At 37.1% G+C, this 14726-nt stretch overlaps 2 protein-coding genes across 2 annotated transcripts; one reads left to right on the plus strand and one right to left on the minus strand.

Moving 5' to 3' along the window:
• Nucleotides 1-4441: 4441 nt before the first annotated feature.
• Nucleotides 4442-11838, plus strand: LOC107831013 (methylthioribose kinase). The gene is made up of 6 exons (XM_075238170.1): nucleotides 4442-4918; nucleotides 5354-5663; nucleotides 8716-8890; nucleotides 9012-9213; nucleotides 10387-10601; nucleotides 11404-11838. Exons 1-6 carry the CDS (start codon nucleotides 4733-4735, stop codon nucleotides 11576-11578), a joined length of 1263 nt encoding a protein of 420 aa, XP_075094271.1. The 5' UTR covers nucleotides 4442-4732; the 3' UTR covers nucleotides 11579-11838.
• Nucleotides 11839-12645: 807 nt separating this feature from the next.
• On the minus strand, nucleotides 12646-13839 carry LOC142173261 (uncharacterized). Its single transcript, XM_075238171.1, has 2 exons — nucleotides 13311-13839; nucleotides 12646-13202 (listed from the first exon to the last, which is right to left on the minus strand). The coding sequence occupies exons 1-2, from the start codon at nucleotides 13616-13618 to the stop codon at nucleotides 12827-12829; spliced, it is 684 nt and encodes a 227-aa protein (XP_075094272.1). The 5' UTR covers nucleotides 13619-13839; the 3' UTR covers nucleotides 12646-12826.
• Between the last annotated feature and the right edge of the window lie 887 nt (nucleotides 13840-14726).

Raw genomic sequence — 14726 nt, forward strand, 5'->3', positions numbered from 1 at the left:
AGGAACAAATGGAGATTCAAGGAAGATTCAAGACAAGAAGTAGATAGGATCTTGTATTTTTTTTATTTTTGCTGTAATTTTTGCTTTCAATTCATGATGTAATGGCAGAGACCGCGGACCAAAACCTTGACGGAACCTCACTCGACTCTCTCATCCGCTCCACGTATTCCATCACTTCATTCACCTCTAAACTAGACGTGGCCTGATTCCTTTATAGCCAAGGATATGTAGGCAGCTCCGATACTAAGGCTCGGTTACAATCTGCTATCCATCTTTCTTTTCCTTTGAATAAGTTTCAGGTCAGAAATCAATTACGTCGCTTACTTATTTCTTTGCTCAAAAACACTTTGTGTTTCTAAGCAAAGAGGGGCAGCTGTAAGCACGTAATTTTTTACCCACACATTAGAATTTTTTTTAATAGTCTTAATATTTTTAGAATATTTATTTGAGTTTATCTCTATAGGATTTCACTTTTTATTAATTCTAATTCTAATTTTAAAGAACAAAAACTGAAAAATACAAATAAAAAAATAGTCTCATATAGTTTGCCTTAATTAATTGGAATTAATTTTATAATAAAATTATTAAGTTTCTTAATTGATGGACTTTAAGAGTTGAAATCCCAAATTTTGAGCACAAACTTGGCCACTAAAGGCCTAAATCTGAGCCCAACTCGCTCAAGCGCATACCCACTCCCCATTTGACCTAACCTAATTCCTACTCCCTATAAAAAGGACCTCACCCCCAAATTCTCAGAGGAGGGACCTCACGTCAGCAATTTTCTGCACCCTAAAAAGATGGCAGTCATCTCCCTTGATTAAAAAAGGATTTCTCATTCTCCTTTCAAAAACAAAAAATGGCAGAACACCATCAGGAAGGAGAACGCTCCTTTTTCTTCTTTAAAATCACGACAGCCTCACACACATGAGAGAGAGCTCTCATCCTCTCAGAAAATGGCCACTTCCCCCACCTAATTCCAGAAAAATCTTTAGCCACTGACTCCCATAAAAACATACACACAGTCACAAAAGAACAAGTAGAGAACAAGTTTCTATGAAGTTTTGAAATTGAGCGAGGTTCCATATCGACGGCAAGTTTAGTGGCTTCAGTTTTGGTCTTTGTACTCATCCAATTCCAATTCATTGCCGGATTCTCTTGATCGTACATCTGAAGCTGAATTTATTGAAAAAAAAATCATCTCAGGTTCATCCCTTTCTTTTTTACTATCTTATTTTGTTGTTGATTTGAATGTGATAAGAGCCATGGTTAATTAGCTTTGGGGGATGTTTAAGAGTTATGTTAAATAAAAATAATCAGGAAGTGATTTAAGAGGGTGTATGGTGCAGTTTACAAATTCTAGTGGAAATTTTGGTTCATGTCTGTTTGGTTCTAAGTTAAAAGATTGGAGAAATTGACTTTATCTTTGAAGATTAGGCTTAATATTAAATCTTCAGTTATTTTTCTTTTGAAGAAATTTTGTTTGTGTTCTACTGCCATGGAATGTGTAATTAGTTAATAATTTTGGATGTTATAGGCTAGCTTGTTATTAATCGGATCTTATGAACTAGGTGTATAAATACATTTTATGTTTATTGTTAAGTCAAATAATTTAGATATATCATTGATCCTTCTAATTCTATTTAGGTAAGTTTATACTTTATCCATAGATGAACTCCATAAGTTCTGGGGCCTTACAACAATCTCAAACAACTCTCGAATATCGTAGTTTGCTTTAGGCACGATTAATAAATAAATCATCATGACTATGGGTACGGTTCCCGTGGCATGGTCATGATACATAATTCCAATTCGGGTGTGCATTTCATGTGACCCGACCATAATTTCAAACAATAATAAAAATAAACATATTGTAAATCGAGGGTTTTCACGTGGCGCGATTCGCAATGTGTACAAAAACAAACGAACGCGCGACATCGCGACTTGTTCAAATAAATTCCATAAATACTAAAAGAGGTTAAAAGGTAAAAAATACACAATATGTTTTAAATATGTAATCAATCAGATAATTAGGCCAATTATTAATAGTTGAGCGACCGTACTAAAACCACAAAACTCGGGAATGCCTAACACATTCTCTCGGGTTAACAAAATTTTTTACCCGGCCTTTTATGTTCGCGGACCATAAAAATAGAGTCAATTTCCTCGATTTGGGATTTAAAATACACTGGTGATTTGGGACACCATAAATTATTTTCAAGTGGCGACTCTGATTAAATAAATAATCTCAACTGAAGCATCTCTATGGCAAACTAGAATAATACCTGTGATCATAGCATCAGATGAATTGGCTTTAGGCCTAGCTAGAAAAGCATAAAATCGGGGTTGGGCCCCACCACTCTGAACTGCTTCCCTGGGAAAGCCTCTAACTGGCTGGCCTCCATCTCTAACGGCCTGACCTCCACCTCTAATAGCCTGACCTCCACCTCTAGCTGGCTGAGCAGGCGGTGAAGCAACCGGTGCCGGTATGATGGCAAGAGAATCCTGCCGAGATCTGTTACTCGACAACCTAGGAAAATACCTCCTGATGTGACCAATGTTCCCACACTCATAACACTCATCATGCTCCCATGGTTGCTGAAGCTAAAGTTGAAGCTGACCCGAATGGGCCGGATAATCATTGTAGTGACTCTGGAGTGATGGTGCACTGATAGGAGCTGAATGTGCACTAAATGTTGGCTGCCTAGAGTAAGGCATAATAGGATTGTGACTCCCTGAAGCACCGTGAGATGCCTGGAGTGCTGAATGAAACGGCCTGGGAGGATGACCCCTACCAAATTAACCCTGCCTCCATACGAGGCACAACTGAACCTACCGAACTGACGAGGCCTCTTATCAGACCCCTGCCCTCTCTCCTCTGCAAGAACCATCTCGATACTCCTCGCAACATTAGCAGTCGCCTGAAAGGAAATCTCACTTCCGGTCTCCTTGCCCATCTGAAGCCTGATAGGGTGAGTGAGTCCCTCAATAAACCTTCTCACTCTCTCTCCCTCGGTAGGTAGTAAAAGGAGAGCATGACGGGCAAAACCCATAAAACGGGTTTCGTACTGGGTAACAATCATATTGCCCTGTTGTAGACGCTCAAATTGCCTGCGGTAATCCTCTCTCAATGTGATAGGGAGGAACTCTCTCTAGAAATAGCCGTGAGAACTGCTCCCAGGTCAACGTAGGCGATCCAAATGGTCTGGTCAACATATAATCTCTCCACCACCTCTTGGCGGAACGTGTCATCTGAAATACAGCAAAATTAACCCCATTGGTCTCAATTATACCCATGTTCCGTAATACCTCATGAAAACGGTCAAGATAATCCCGTGGGTCCTTAGAAGGTGTACCACTGAAGTGAACTGGAAAGAGCTTAGTAAACTTATCCAGTCTCAATAAGGCCTCATAAGACATGGTGGGCCTATCACCGGCTTGTGCTGCAACAACTGGCTGAACTACCCCAACTGGCGGGGCTGTTGGAGCCTGATACTGGGGAGCCATCTACTCCGAAGCGGGAGTAGTGGGAGTTTGTACTCCTCCCCCATCCTGTGAGACGGCTGGTGCTATTGAAAACGTACCATTCTAGGCCACGCCCTCCATAAGACTCACCAAACGGACTAGAGCGTCCTGAAGCACTGGAGTAGCTATGAATCTTTCCAGAACCTGAACGGGTCCAACTGGTACAGTCTGTACTCTTTTTCCTTCACTTGGATTTTCCCACGGGGTTTTTCCTAGTAAGGTTTTAATGAGGCACATTATTTTTTAATGAACATCTAGGGGGTGTTATAAATATATTATATTATGAATGTTCATTTAGTACTCCGTTGTAAATAAGCTTCCTGAAGAAGCTTATCTATATGAGACTCCGCCGTAAATATGTTTATCTATTTAGTACTCTATTGGAAATAAGTCTCCTCAAGAAACTATTTTTCGATACCCCGTTATGGATAAACATCAACCCCGGTAGAAGATTATCCATATCTTGTACAATGAGCTTATCCTTTCAGTACCCCGTTATGGATAAACATCACCCCGGTAGAAGATTATTCATATCTGGTACAATGAGCTTATCCTTTCAGTACCCCTTTATGGATAAACATCACCTCCGATAGAAGATTATCTATATCTGGTACAATGAGCTTATCCTTTCGGTACTCCGTTATGGATAAATATCACCCCGATAGAGGATTATTTATATATGGTACAAAGAGCTTATCCTGTCGGTACTTCGTTACGAATAAACATTACCCCTAATAGAAGATCAGCTTACACAATAATTTGTTTTCTTTTATAAATAGATGATATTTCAATTCATTATATATATAATTCGAACTTTGAATAATATATCAGTTTCTCTTTATACTTATATTTACTTTACTGTTTTTATTTTATAACAACTAGTAAATTAATAACGACTTTGTAACAAAGCCTAGAAATTAAGCAACAGTTGGAAATACTAGAAATTTCATATATTACTGGAAAAGTGACCAGGTACAATGTAACAATATTACTGCGGTGTGATGATTGGAACTCATTCTCGTCAAATTTCCAACTATTTCTGACACACAATACTACTCACAAAATAAGCAACATTTTTCTCGTGGTAATTACTACTCCTAGTATTATTAAACTAGTACTATTAAATTCCTTTGCCCCAAAACATCTGTCTTTATTCGCCACCTAGTCAACTACCACCGCGTACCTACCGTCTTCTCCGCCGGCAGCGACGATGACATCCGATGGGTTCCGGCCGTTGGACGAGAAATCATTAGTGGAGTACATTAGAGCTACTCCTGCTTTGGTTTCAATATTAGGCACGGAGTTCGATAAACTTGAAATTAAGGAAGTTGGTGATGGAAATCTCAACTTTGTTTATATTGTTGTTGCTCCCTCTGGTTCGTTTGTCATCAAACAGGTGCCGTTCATCTCTTTTTGTCCCTTTCCCTTTTCTGCTATAATTATTCCTATTTTTTAGTCAATTAGCAGTCAACGGGCTATGGAGTTTTTTTTCCCCGAAGTGAACTTAGGGACTCCCCATATTTATTAGTGTCGCTTTCTTTTTTCTGCAATCAAGTTATTCTGTTCTTACAATTGCCATTTAATAAAAAGGATTCTGACACTAACTAACATTTCTTTGGATTTCAGTGATCTACACTGATAGAATAAGTGCATTAGCAGTGTATATTAACCTGTCGTAACATATTTTGTGCCCACTTTTTTGGGTTAATGGATACACTTTCCGCATCTTAGTTGGCTTTTAAGTGACATGAAATAGTAATATTTTAAGGTGACTGTGTAATCCTTGATGTTATATCATGTTTATGTTTCTATATGGTGATGGCGTCTGCAGGCTCTTCCTTATATTCGATGCATTGGAGAGTCATGGCCAATGACAAAAGAGCGCGCTTACTTTGAAGCCACTGCGCTAAAAGAGCATGGTCGTCTGTGTCCCGAGCACGTACCTGAGGTTTACTATTTTGACAGGACTATGTGTGTGATTGGTATGGGCTACCTTGAACCTCCTCATATTATATTGAGGAAGGGATTGATTGCTGGGGTCGAGTATCCATTGCTGGCAGAAAACATTTCGGACTATATGGCAAAGACTCTTTTCTTCACCTCCCTGCTTTATCTTACAACAACGGATCACAAACATGCAGGTGAGCCATATTAATCTCAACGGGACTGCATATAGTTGTAGATGTACATATACACTTTCCGCACCTGTGTTTCTGCATTAGGCTTTGTGAATGTTCATGAAAGTTTCTTGTTTATCCGGGCAGGTTTCAGTTGTGTGAATACACATAATTGGTTCTTCTATAAAATATACTTCTTACAATGGTTAGGCTACATTATTGAAGGTTAAGCATATTAATGAAAGTTATAAAAACTTATGGTAAGACTTGTAGATATTGGTTGTACAACATGTGGTCTGGTTTCTTCTTGTTTGGTAAAAGTGGTACCTTTGGGGGCAATTATTAGAAATCAAATTTTGACCAGGAGAGCTTTTACACTTTTATAAACAAAGCTCATCAGGTGAATTCCAGTTTATCTATTTCTGATTTAAATGTGCAGTGACAAGCTCTACGTCAGCAAGCTTTTCGTCACTGTCATTTATAGTCATGATAATACACATTGCCAATTCAAAATCTGGATCCTTTAACTGATTAATACATCTTAACTTGCTCATCTCATCCTCCTTGTTAGGAAAAGGGCAACATCGGTGTGCCATTGCTACACTTGTTGCCGTCAATAAATCTTGCTTTTCTGGTGCATTCTGACTGATAGTTTGTCATTGTTGCTGTCTTTTAGTGAGGCAGCACTTTTATTGAGGACGAATATAGTTAATCAAAAGATTAGAAACCACTTCATGTTGTTCAAAACTGAAAGTTGGTCGAGCTATCTTTTTTTTTCTTTTTTTCTTTTTTTCACAATGGCGGTGCTTGGGCAAGCTTGGGCGCACCTCAACTAGCAAGTGTCTACAATTCTGTAAGTTCAAGTGTATGGACTTTTTTACTGTTACAGTCTTGATCTTCAAAGCTCAATAATGTCGGATAAGAAAAGTAGAAGAAAAGGGGAAAAAGGGAAAAATAGCTGAGATTCTGAATCAATGACTTCGGAACTGGAATTACAATTATTTATACAGGCTCAACTAATTACCCAACTGCCACTAACAACCGTAACTAATTTCTGGAATTCAATTAGTAACTGCCATTGTAAAAGTGTAATATTTATTTATAACTACAATCCCTCTCTTTTATTTTAGAACAGCCACACACCCTTTTCATTTCAAACGCATTACAACACCTCAAACCTCGCATATGCTCACTCATAGCATTTACTCTCTGTTTGACACTTGTCTTTCTGCTGAGAAAGTGAGGCTGACCCAGCACCAAAAGAAAAAAAAGAAGAAGGATTAGAGATGAATCATAGTTGTATGTTTCCGAGTCTTCAATTCTTGAGACTTGGCAAGTCTCTTTAATATATCTTGTTAGGGTGTTATACAAGTATTTTGGTTGATAACAACAACAACAACAACAACAAACCCAGTGTAATCCCACAAGTGGGGTCTGGGGAGGGTAGTGTGTACACAGGCCTTACCCGGACCTTGAAGGTAGAGAGACAGTTTTCGATAGACTATACAACTATTTTGGTTGATATGTTTTTTTTAATTCTGATATTTGAAAGTTAAAGATTTAGAACAACCAACCAAATTCACCAGGCTAAATCAATTTTGGGCCGATCTTGAGCACGTTCCTTGTAGTTCGCAAAACTCATTGAATTTTCTAGTTATAAATTAAATATGGGAGAAGTGCATCCTTTTCAAAAAAGGTACTGGAGAATTACATATGCTTTTCCTCAGATTTTGACATGCGGCACATTCGACTCCAGTGGTTTTGTATTTATGTGCAAACCTCCATCTTTTATACTTTTTATGTAACAAAACTAAGTTGTAACCCACATGGAATAATTCGCCTCTGATGTGCTAATTTTATTCTTCTTCCATCTCGAGGAACAAATTTAGCGATAACTGTAATCATTTCATGCATACATTTGATCTTTTTCATATCATTCAAATTCTTTTAGTAAAATCCTTACACAAAAAAGGGTGAAGACAGAAAAAAAAAAATTGACAAGGTACAAAGTAAATAGGAATAAATATCTTCTCTCCTCTCTTTTGAGCTTATCTTTTCCTTTGCTTTATTGTATAATGTCTTTACCTTGTAACTTTAACTATTTATTTTTCCTTATATTTGTAACGTTGGAGAAATTGTTTGAAAAAGTTGAATGAATGATGGTAGGATAAGATTAATGATCCAATAAAATAAGGTTATGTACCCAATCCTTGATATAAGCGGAACAATGCTATATTGGTAACTTAAGGAAAGGTTGTGTTACAGGAAGAAATGTCATGGGAGGTTGTGCAATTCTTTTTAAATTAAAGAAATCTCTAAATTGTTTTTCCATTCTAAAAGGAATGAAGAAAAGTGAATAGTCGTCTAATTCTTTCTCTTTCTGTTCTCCTATCTATTTCTGTCTTCTAGCTTGTGATGGGTGACTTCCGTTAAGAAAATATTGGCTTAAGGCATACATTGATGGTGGGACTGGTGTTGCTGGTCTATGGTGTGAGTTGTAAATTTTTGAAAATCTTGAGTCGTAGCTTATTTTATAAAATTTAGAGTTGCAGACTAGCATGTAATGTCAAAAAGTAGCACAAAGGTCCTGTGCGTGTGTTAAATTTTTGAAGCTGGGTTAGGCCGGGTAGCAGGGGAGGCAACTTTATTTTTCTATTTTTATCTTGCAACATCTTTATTATGAATTGGAGATCTTTCTCCGCATGTCGCTTATAAAAAAAATCTTTCTCTGCATGTGTAGATAGTTATTCTAACTAATTATAGTTTCTGTTTTGTCTCTTCTTCATTATCTGCGTGTCTGTTTCTTTCTGATCTTTCGTTTCTCTTGATCTTTTCTTTCGTCTAGACCATTTTTTCTTCAACAAATTGAACCATACACTAATCTTCAGCCTTCATAAGGGGTTTTCGTCTTGTAAGGGTGTACCTCTATGAATCGACATCTGTTAGCACATTCCCAGGACCAATTCATTATTATGGATTAAAACTATTCACTTTTGGTTTTGATGGCCACTGGCAAGCTATATCATGGCCATGACAGTTATTTCTGTTTGGTTTTGACCTCTATTCATTTTTGCAGTTGCTGAATTTTGTGGAAACGTCGAGTTGTGTCGGCTCACTGAGCAGGTTGTCTTCTCGGATCCCTACAAAGTGTCACAATATAATCGATGTACATCTCCTTATCTAGATGCCGATGCAGAGGCAGTTCGCAACGATAATGGTTTGAAGATTGAAGTTGCTGAGCTTAAATCCAAGTACGTTTGTGATTCTAGAAGATGTTGCTATATAGTGCATCTAATTGATATGCTTGACTTTTATCTGTATTTGTTTGCTTTAGCTTGAAAATCATGACAATCTTTATGTAATACTTTACAGGTTTTGTGAGAGAGCCCAAGCTCTAGTCCATGGCGATCTCCATACTGGTTCTTTGATGGTCACTCACAATTCGACCCAAGTAATTGATCCGGAATTTGCTTTCTATGGGCCAATGGGTTTTGATATTGGAGCATTTATTGGAAATCTGATTCTGGCGTACTTTTCCCAAGATGGACATGCGGATCAGGCCAATGACCGCAAGGTATATCTACTGCAACATTTGCCTTTCTATGCTATGTTTCTTTTACTATGATTTCATTGTTTCATAGTAAAGGTCATTGTCCCCCGTTTGATTCTTTCTCCTTGTGCATGATATTCTGGTCCTTAACGTCTGTGATCACTATTCTGGAATTATAGTTGTTTATGGCTTGCACCTGCTCAGATATATGTCCTATTTCCAGATTGATTCATCTGGAGTAGTTGAGGCATGTCGTTAGGCTGCTTTTTTTTTTCTTTCTTCCAAAGACGATGATTTTAAGAGCCCGTTTGGACATAAGAAATTTTTCCCTTTTTTTCAAAAAATTTTCACTTTTTTCCGAAATCAGCGTTTGTTCATAAAATTTCCAATTTTCACTTGAAGATGCATTTTGAAATTTTTCGAAATTTTGAAAAACTCCAAAAAGTTGTTTTTCAAAATTTTCACTCATATTACTCACAAAACTTCAAAAATAACCCAAAATTATATTCATGTCCAAACACAACTCTAATTTTCAAATACCATTTTCACTTGAAATTTTTTTTCACATTTTTTTTGGAATTTTACAATTCTTATGTCCAAACGCGCACTAAATCTAAATATTCATCTAAAGATTTCAATGAGTTTATAAATTTCTTCGCAAGCTGATAACTGTTTGGAATATGTAATATTTTCAAATGTTAAAGCTCGGTTTCTTGACTTTTAAATTCTTTAATTTTCTTCAAAAATGAGATGAAAGGTCCTTATATGACCTTCATATGCTGACGAATGCATCTTTTCTCTGTAACGATTGAGGATAAAAAGGGAATATCTGCATATAGAAGTTTTTCTGATAGAGAACAGGTTTTGTTGTGGACTTTTTCTCAGTGGTTCTGAACAAAAGTTAACAGGTTACACCCTAAAGAAGAGGTTTTAAATAGAGGGATGGACAAAAAGTGAGAAATGAGAACAGACCACCTTTATTTTCCTTTCACGTCCTTCGTCCCATTGCTTTTGCTTTAATTTTAGTGATGAGCTCCTCAGCTTATTAGTTTTCTATGTAAGATTTTGCCAGTGAGGACATGTAAATGTGCTTATGGATTGGTAGACTTGACATTTGTTTCTTTCTTCAACATTTGCGGAGTGAAGAATACACTGACATTGTTTTTGGCACTTACTGTTGAACTCGTTTGTTTTCAGTCATATAAAGTTTGGATTCTGAAGACAATAACAGAGACTTGGAACCTCTTTCACAAAAAGTTTCTTGCACTCTGGGATGAGCACAAGGATGGTCCTGGTGAGGCATATCTTCCTGAAATATACAACAATACTGAGCTTCAACAGCTGGTGAAGCAGAAATACATGAAAGAACTCTTTGAGGACACCCTTGGATTTGGTGCTGCCAAAATGATAAGGTGATTGGTCAATTCTTATTTCTAATCTTCGTTCTATGCGTGTTCTCTCTCTCTCTCTCTCCCCCTGTTTTTTTTTTCTTTTAATTTAACAACCCCTTACAAAATTACATTCCTGCCAAGCAACTAAGCCTTGTTCCAGAATTCAAGAGCAATGGTCTTGTTAATCCCAAGAAAGTTCTGAAGTTTTGGTGCATGTGATTGAAGTTCTTACAACAATAACATACCCAGTATTATCCCACACCGTGGGGTCTGGGGAGGGTAGTGTGTACGCAGACCTTACCCCTACGTTTCTAATAGACCTTCGGCTCAGGGAAACATAAGCACCACATTAATAAAAATATAGACAAGAAGGGACGGTACCAAAAAGCCATATAAAATCAGAATAAAAACAAAAAGATAGTAAGGTGATCAACAATGAAGGAAACAACGGTTAGTCATAAAAACATGCTACCAACAGAAATCGAGACTACGTGCCAATACTACTGTTATGAACACTGTAGACTACCTACTCTACTACCCTAATCCTCGACTTCCATACCTTCCTATCAAGGGTCATGTCCTCGGTCAGCTGAAGTTGCTCCATGTCTTGCCTAATCACCTCTCCCCACCTCTTCTTTGGCCTACCTCTACCTCTCCGTAGGCCCTCCAATGTCAACCTCTCACACCTCCTCACCGGGGCGTTTGTGCTGCTCCTCACATGACCAAATCACCTAAGCCACGCTTCCCGCATCTTGTCCTCAATAGGGGCCACACCCACCTTGTCGCGAATAACCTCATTTCTTATTTTCTTAATAATACACAGGCGAATAGTTGGGGTAGCTCATGTAGAAGATTTCGAATCAATCAAGGATGCTGCCAAACGAGCTGATTGTGAACGACTAGCGCTCAACTGTGCAAAGAAGCTTCTTAAGGAAAGACGAAACTTCAAGAGCATTGATGAAGTTGTTTCCACAATTGAGCAAGTTCATTTGCAGTAATGTCAAGGTAAAATAGACAATGTAAGATGTTGGCCATTAATCAGAAATAATCCCCTGTTATTTAGTGCAATTGCATGTCGGTTGGCAATGGTTAGCATACCGGACAATTGTACTATGTCAGATCTGTTCTTTCAGTTCTGTTAGGGGTTAAAGTATCTTGGTAAAAATTGGTGAGTTTTTCTTTGGTTCAATAGTCATTCTATTACGGAGGATTTTTATCATTTCCAGTTTACTTCTGCACCACCTTCATATTTTTCACATTCTGTTCGCTTGAGTTGATCTTGATAGTTGCCTATAGGATTTTAACAGAATTATACTGCAGTCTTGTTGTGTATTTATCTGGAATTATGTCAAAATCAAATGGTTCCGGTGGAGACAAAAAATTCGACAATTACCATTAAGTACAGTTTTTATTTTCCACGGACTTTTGGTCTTATTGAGAATGCTAAATTTCTAAGCACTAGAAAATAGTTATACATGCGATTAGTATAATATAACGAGAATTCCTTATCTTCAACATTAAAATCTGAGTTATATATATCATTTAGATACACCTCTATTGTATTTGGTGTCCTATTTAGTTTGTGTGTGACCGTCAAGTTTTGTTTGATACAGGGGATCGGTTGAAAGATTTGACTAGGGATATTTTGATAGTGAAAGAACTAAATCTAATTCTTGACCTAGTTGTGGGTATAGCGGTGGTTTTGCCTCCAAATTTTGACCCCTTAAACACAATTACTTAAAGTATGATTCTTTGACGTCGTACAATTGTTAAGTTGAGCATATATAAGAGATAGGACGAGCTTATTCCAATTCGAGAATGCCAATTCCGGAGTTATAGTTCACAAGCAAATATTGGCATCCTAAATTTTATCCACGCCAAAGTGCCAAACATAAGAATCTTTTATAAACATCTAACGAAACGATAGAAGAGGAAATACTTGGATAAATACATGAAAGTGGCTTCACAATTATTAACATTACCGATAGAGCGTCTTCGTACAGCTATAGTATTTTATAACATGCGCATGGGTCTGAAAAACCTGATAATTGTTTTGGATTACACATATATTGAACTCTTATTTTATTTGATAAACATGCAAGGTACATATTGCATTACAAATTAGTCACATGAGTAAGATAACGACTTGTAGTTAGCCCCTTGTACTTATTCTTATTATATTGTATTATCATGATTCAGATAGCCTTGAGTTTATACAAAGGCTAACCATCTCAGACAACGTTACACTATGCACTAAATTTAGCTTTGTAATCTCTCCAAAGTTGATCAACCGTCTTCCCCAGCAGGTCAACAAAGAACTGATTACTATAGCCATTTCTCATCTTTTTGTTTAGTTGTGCCACGAACCCATTTCTCAAGCTGTTGCAGTAATCTAGAAATCGAGCAGTCACGTCGTAGCCTTGGTCCCATCGATCGCCCTGCCCTGGTTTCACCCAGTGACTAGGTGCAAATCCAGCTTTGAGCCTTACATAATCAGCAATCCCTTCAATTAATCCGCCGGGAGCCCGACCGTTCCCATTCCACTGCCAAATATGGGTGCTCTCGTGGTACAATACTCCTGTGATCTCTCTCTTGACGTTACCAGAGTAACTCTGAATATACCTGTAAAACACAAATATAAAGGCATCACTTAATATATGCATATATGTATTTTGAGTTTGAGACGTGCGTGCACCCACTGCGTATTTACTGAATCAATTTATTGCATACCTGGCACTAACATGAATCTCATTATTGCTAGCGTAAGCTACTCCGCCCATGTCATCGACGAACATACTTACCTTCTGCACGTTTTTGCGGTCAGCCGGAGAGTTCTGTTGGAAGATTTTCCATATGAAAGAAGTGGCAGCTGAGAGAGTTTGCTTGCTATATTGGGCACCGATATCTCGGTTGAAACGGGCACCGCCGGGGGTGTTTGTGGCCCTGTTGGTAACGGCGTAATCTACTGCATGGATTTCAGGGGTGAATATTGCAAGGATAATTAGTAGAGAAGCAAGGAAGGAAATCATTTTAGCCATGTTTTGTTCCAAGATAGAAGTGATACGGTCTCTAAGAAGACAATCACTTATATATATAGTTTTTCCATATACTCTAAAATAGTGATGCTGGACTAAGTCAGTTGAGTATTGCCCAAAAACAAAAACAAAAACAAAAAAAAGGGATGAAAGAAAGAGACCAAGTCAGTTGAGTGTGATAAGAGGCTTTCCTTCATTATCCTATTTAATTTCTTCCCTGCAGTTTTAGCTACTTTTTCTTTAAGACTTTGTTTTTAGAAAGATCACATTTGCAAATCAATTGTGTTTCGATGATATGTTAATACTTAATATAATATAGACATAAGTTCTTAATATAAAAAATGGGAAAATGTGAATTCTAAATTTTATTTTATTTTAATTTATTATTGGTCTGTTAAGTTTTTCACACATCCATCAAAAAAATTATTTATTAATATTAATCATAAGAGTTACTTGATTAAGTTACCCTTTATCATTCCTCAATATGAGTAATATAACTTTTAATGGACCTTTTAGAAAACTAAATAGATCATTTATTTGGAAAGAGGGTAAATTCGAAAAAAACAATGACCAGAATGTTTCTTGATTTCTAAAGTGACTAATTTATATCAAATAAGATGGTATGGAAAGAAGAGGCTTGCTTCAGGCTCTGGTAAACATTAGGCATAGAATTTGATCTTGAACGTCCAGTCACCGGTGAATATGTCAATCTCTTTAATTTTAAAGATTATGTTGCTAAAAGCCGCCTACTATGATAAACGAAAATTTCCAACTAGTTTTATTATAGTCGGTCAAGTCGGGCTTTCATGCCGCGAGAATGTAACTTCTAATAATCTATTACACACCTTGCTTGAAAATGCACTTACTCAAATGATTATTGTAATAACCCGATTTTTTTTTATATACCTATTAGTTGTGAAATATGGAGAGTTAATTTTATTTATAATTATTAGGTCAAATACTAAGCTAGTGAAAGTAAATTTATTATAATATATAAGATAGTGTATTAAATAAGTGGCTAGTGGCTTATTTTGTAACTGTGCTTAAGACTATTATGGAAAAAGGAGTGGGCCAAGCCCATTCTCTTAAAATGTGCTGCCACGTTTGACCT

This window comes from Nicotiana tabacum, chromosome 19, assembly GCF_000715075.1.
Source record: "Nicotiana tabacum cultivar K326 chromosome 19, ASM71507v2, whole genome shotgun sequence".
Taxonomy (NCBI): domain Eukaryota; kingdom Viridiplantae; phylum Streptophyta; class Magnoliopsida; order Solanales; family Solanaceae; genus Nicotiana; species Nicotiana tabacum.

Coding starts and splice junctions, on each gene's coding strand:
- LOC142173261 (XM_075238171.1), bottom strand. CDS start 13,618: ATGGCTAAAATGATTTCCTTCCTTGCTTCTCTACTAATTATCCTTGCA. Junction 13,203..13,310: donor GAGATTCATGTTAGTGCCAG/GTATGCAATAAA, acceptor TGTGTTTTACAG/GTATATTCAGAGTTACTCTG.
- LOC107831013 (XM_075238170.1), top strand. CDS start 4,733: ATGACATCCGATGGGTTCCGGCCGTTGGACGAGAAATCATTAGTGGAG. Junction 4,919..5,353: donor GTTCGTTTGTCATCAAACAG/GTGCCGTTCATC, acceptor TGGCGTCTGCAG/GCTCTTCCTTATATTCGATG. Junction 5,664..8,715: donor AACGGATCACAAACATGCAG/GTGAGCCATATT, acceptor TCATTTTTGCAG/TTGCTGAATTTTGTGGAAAC.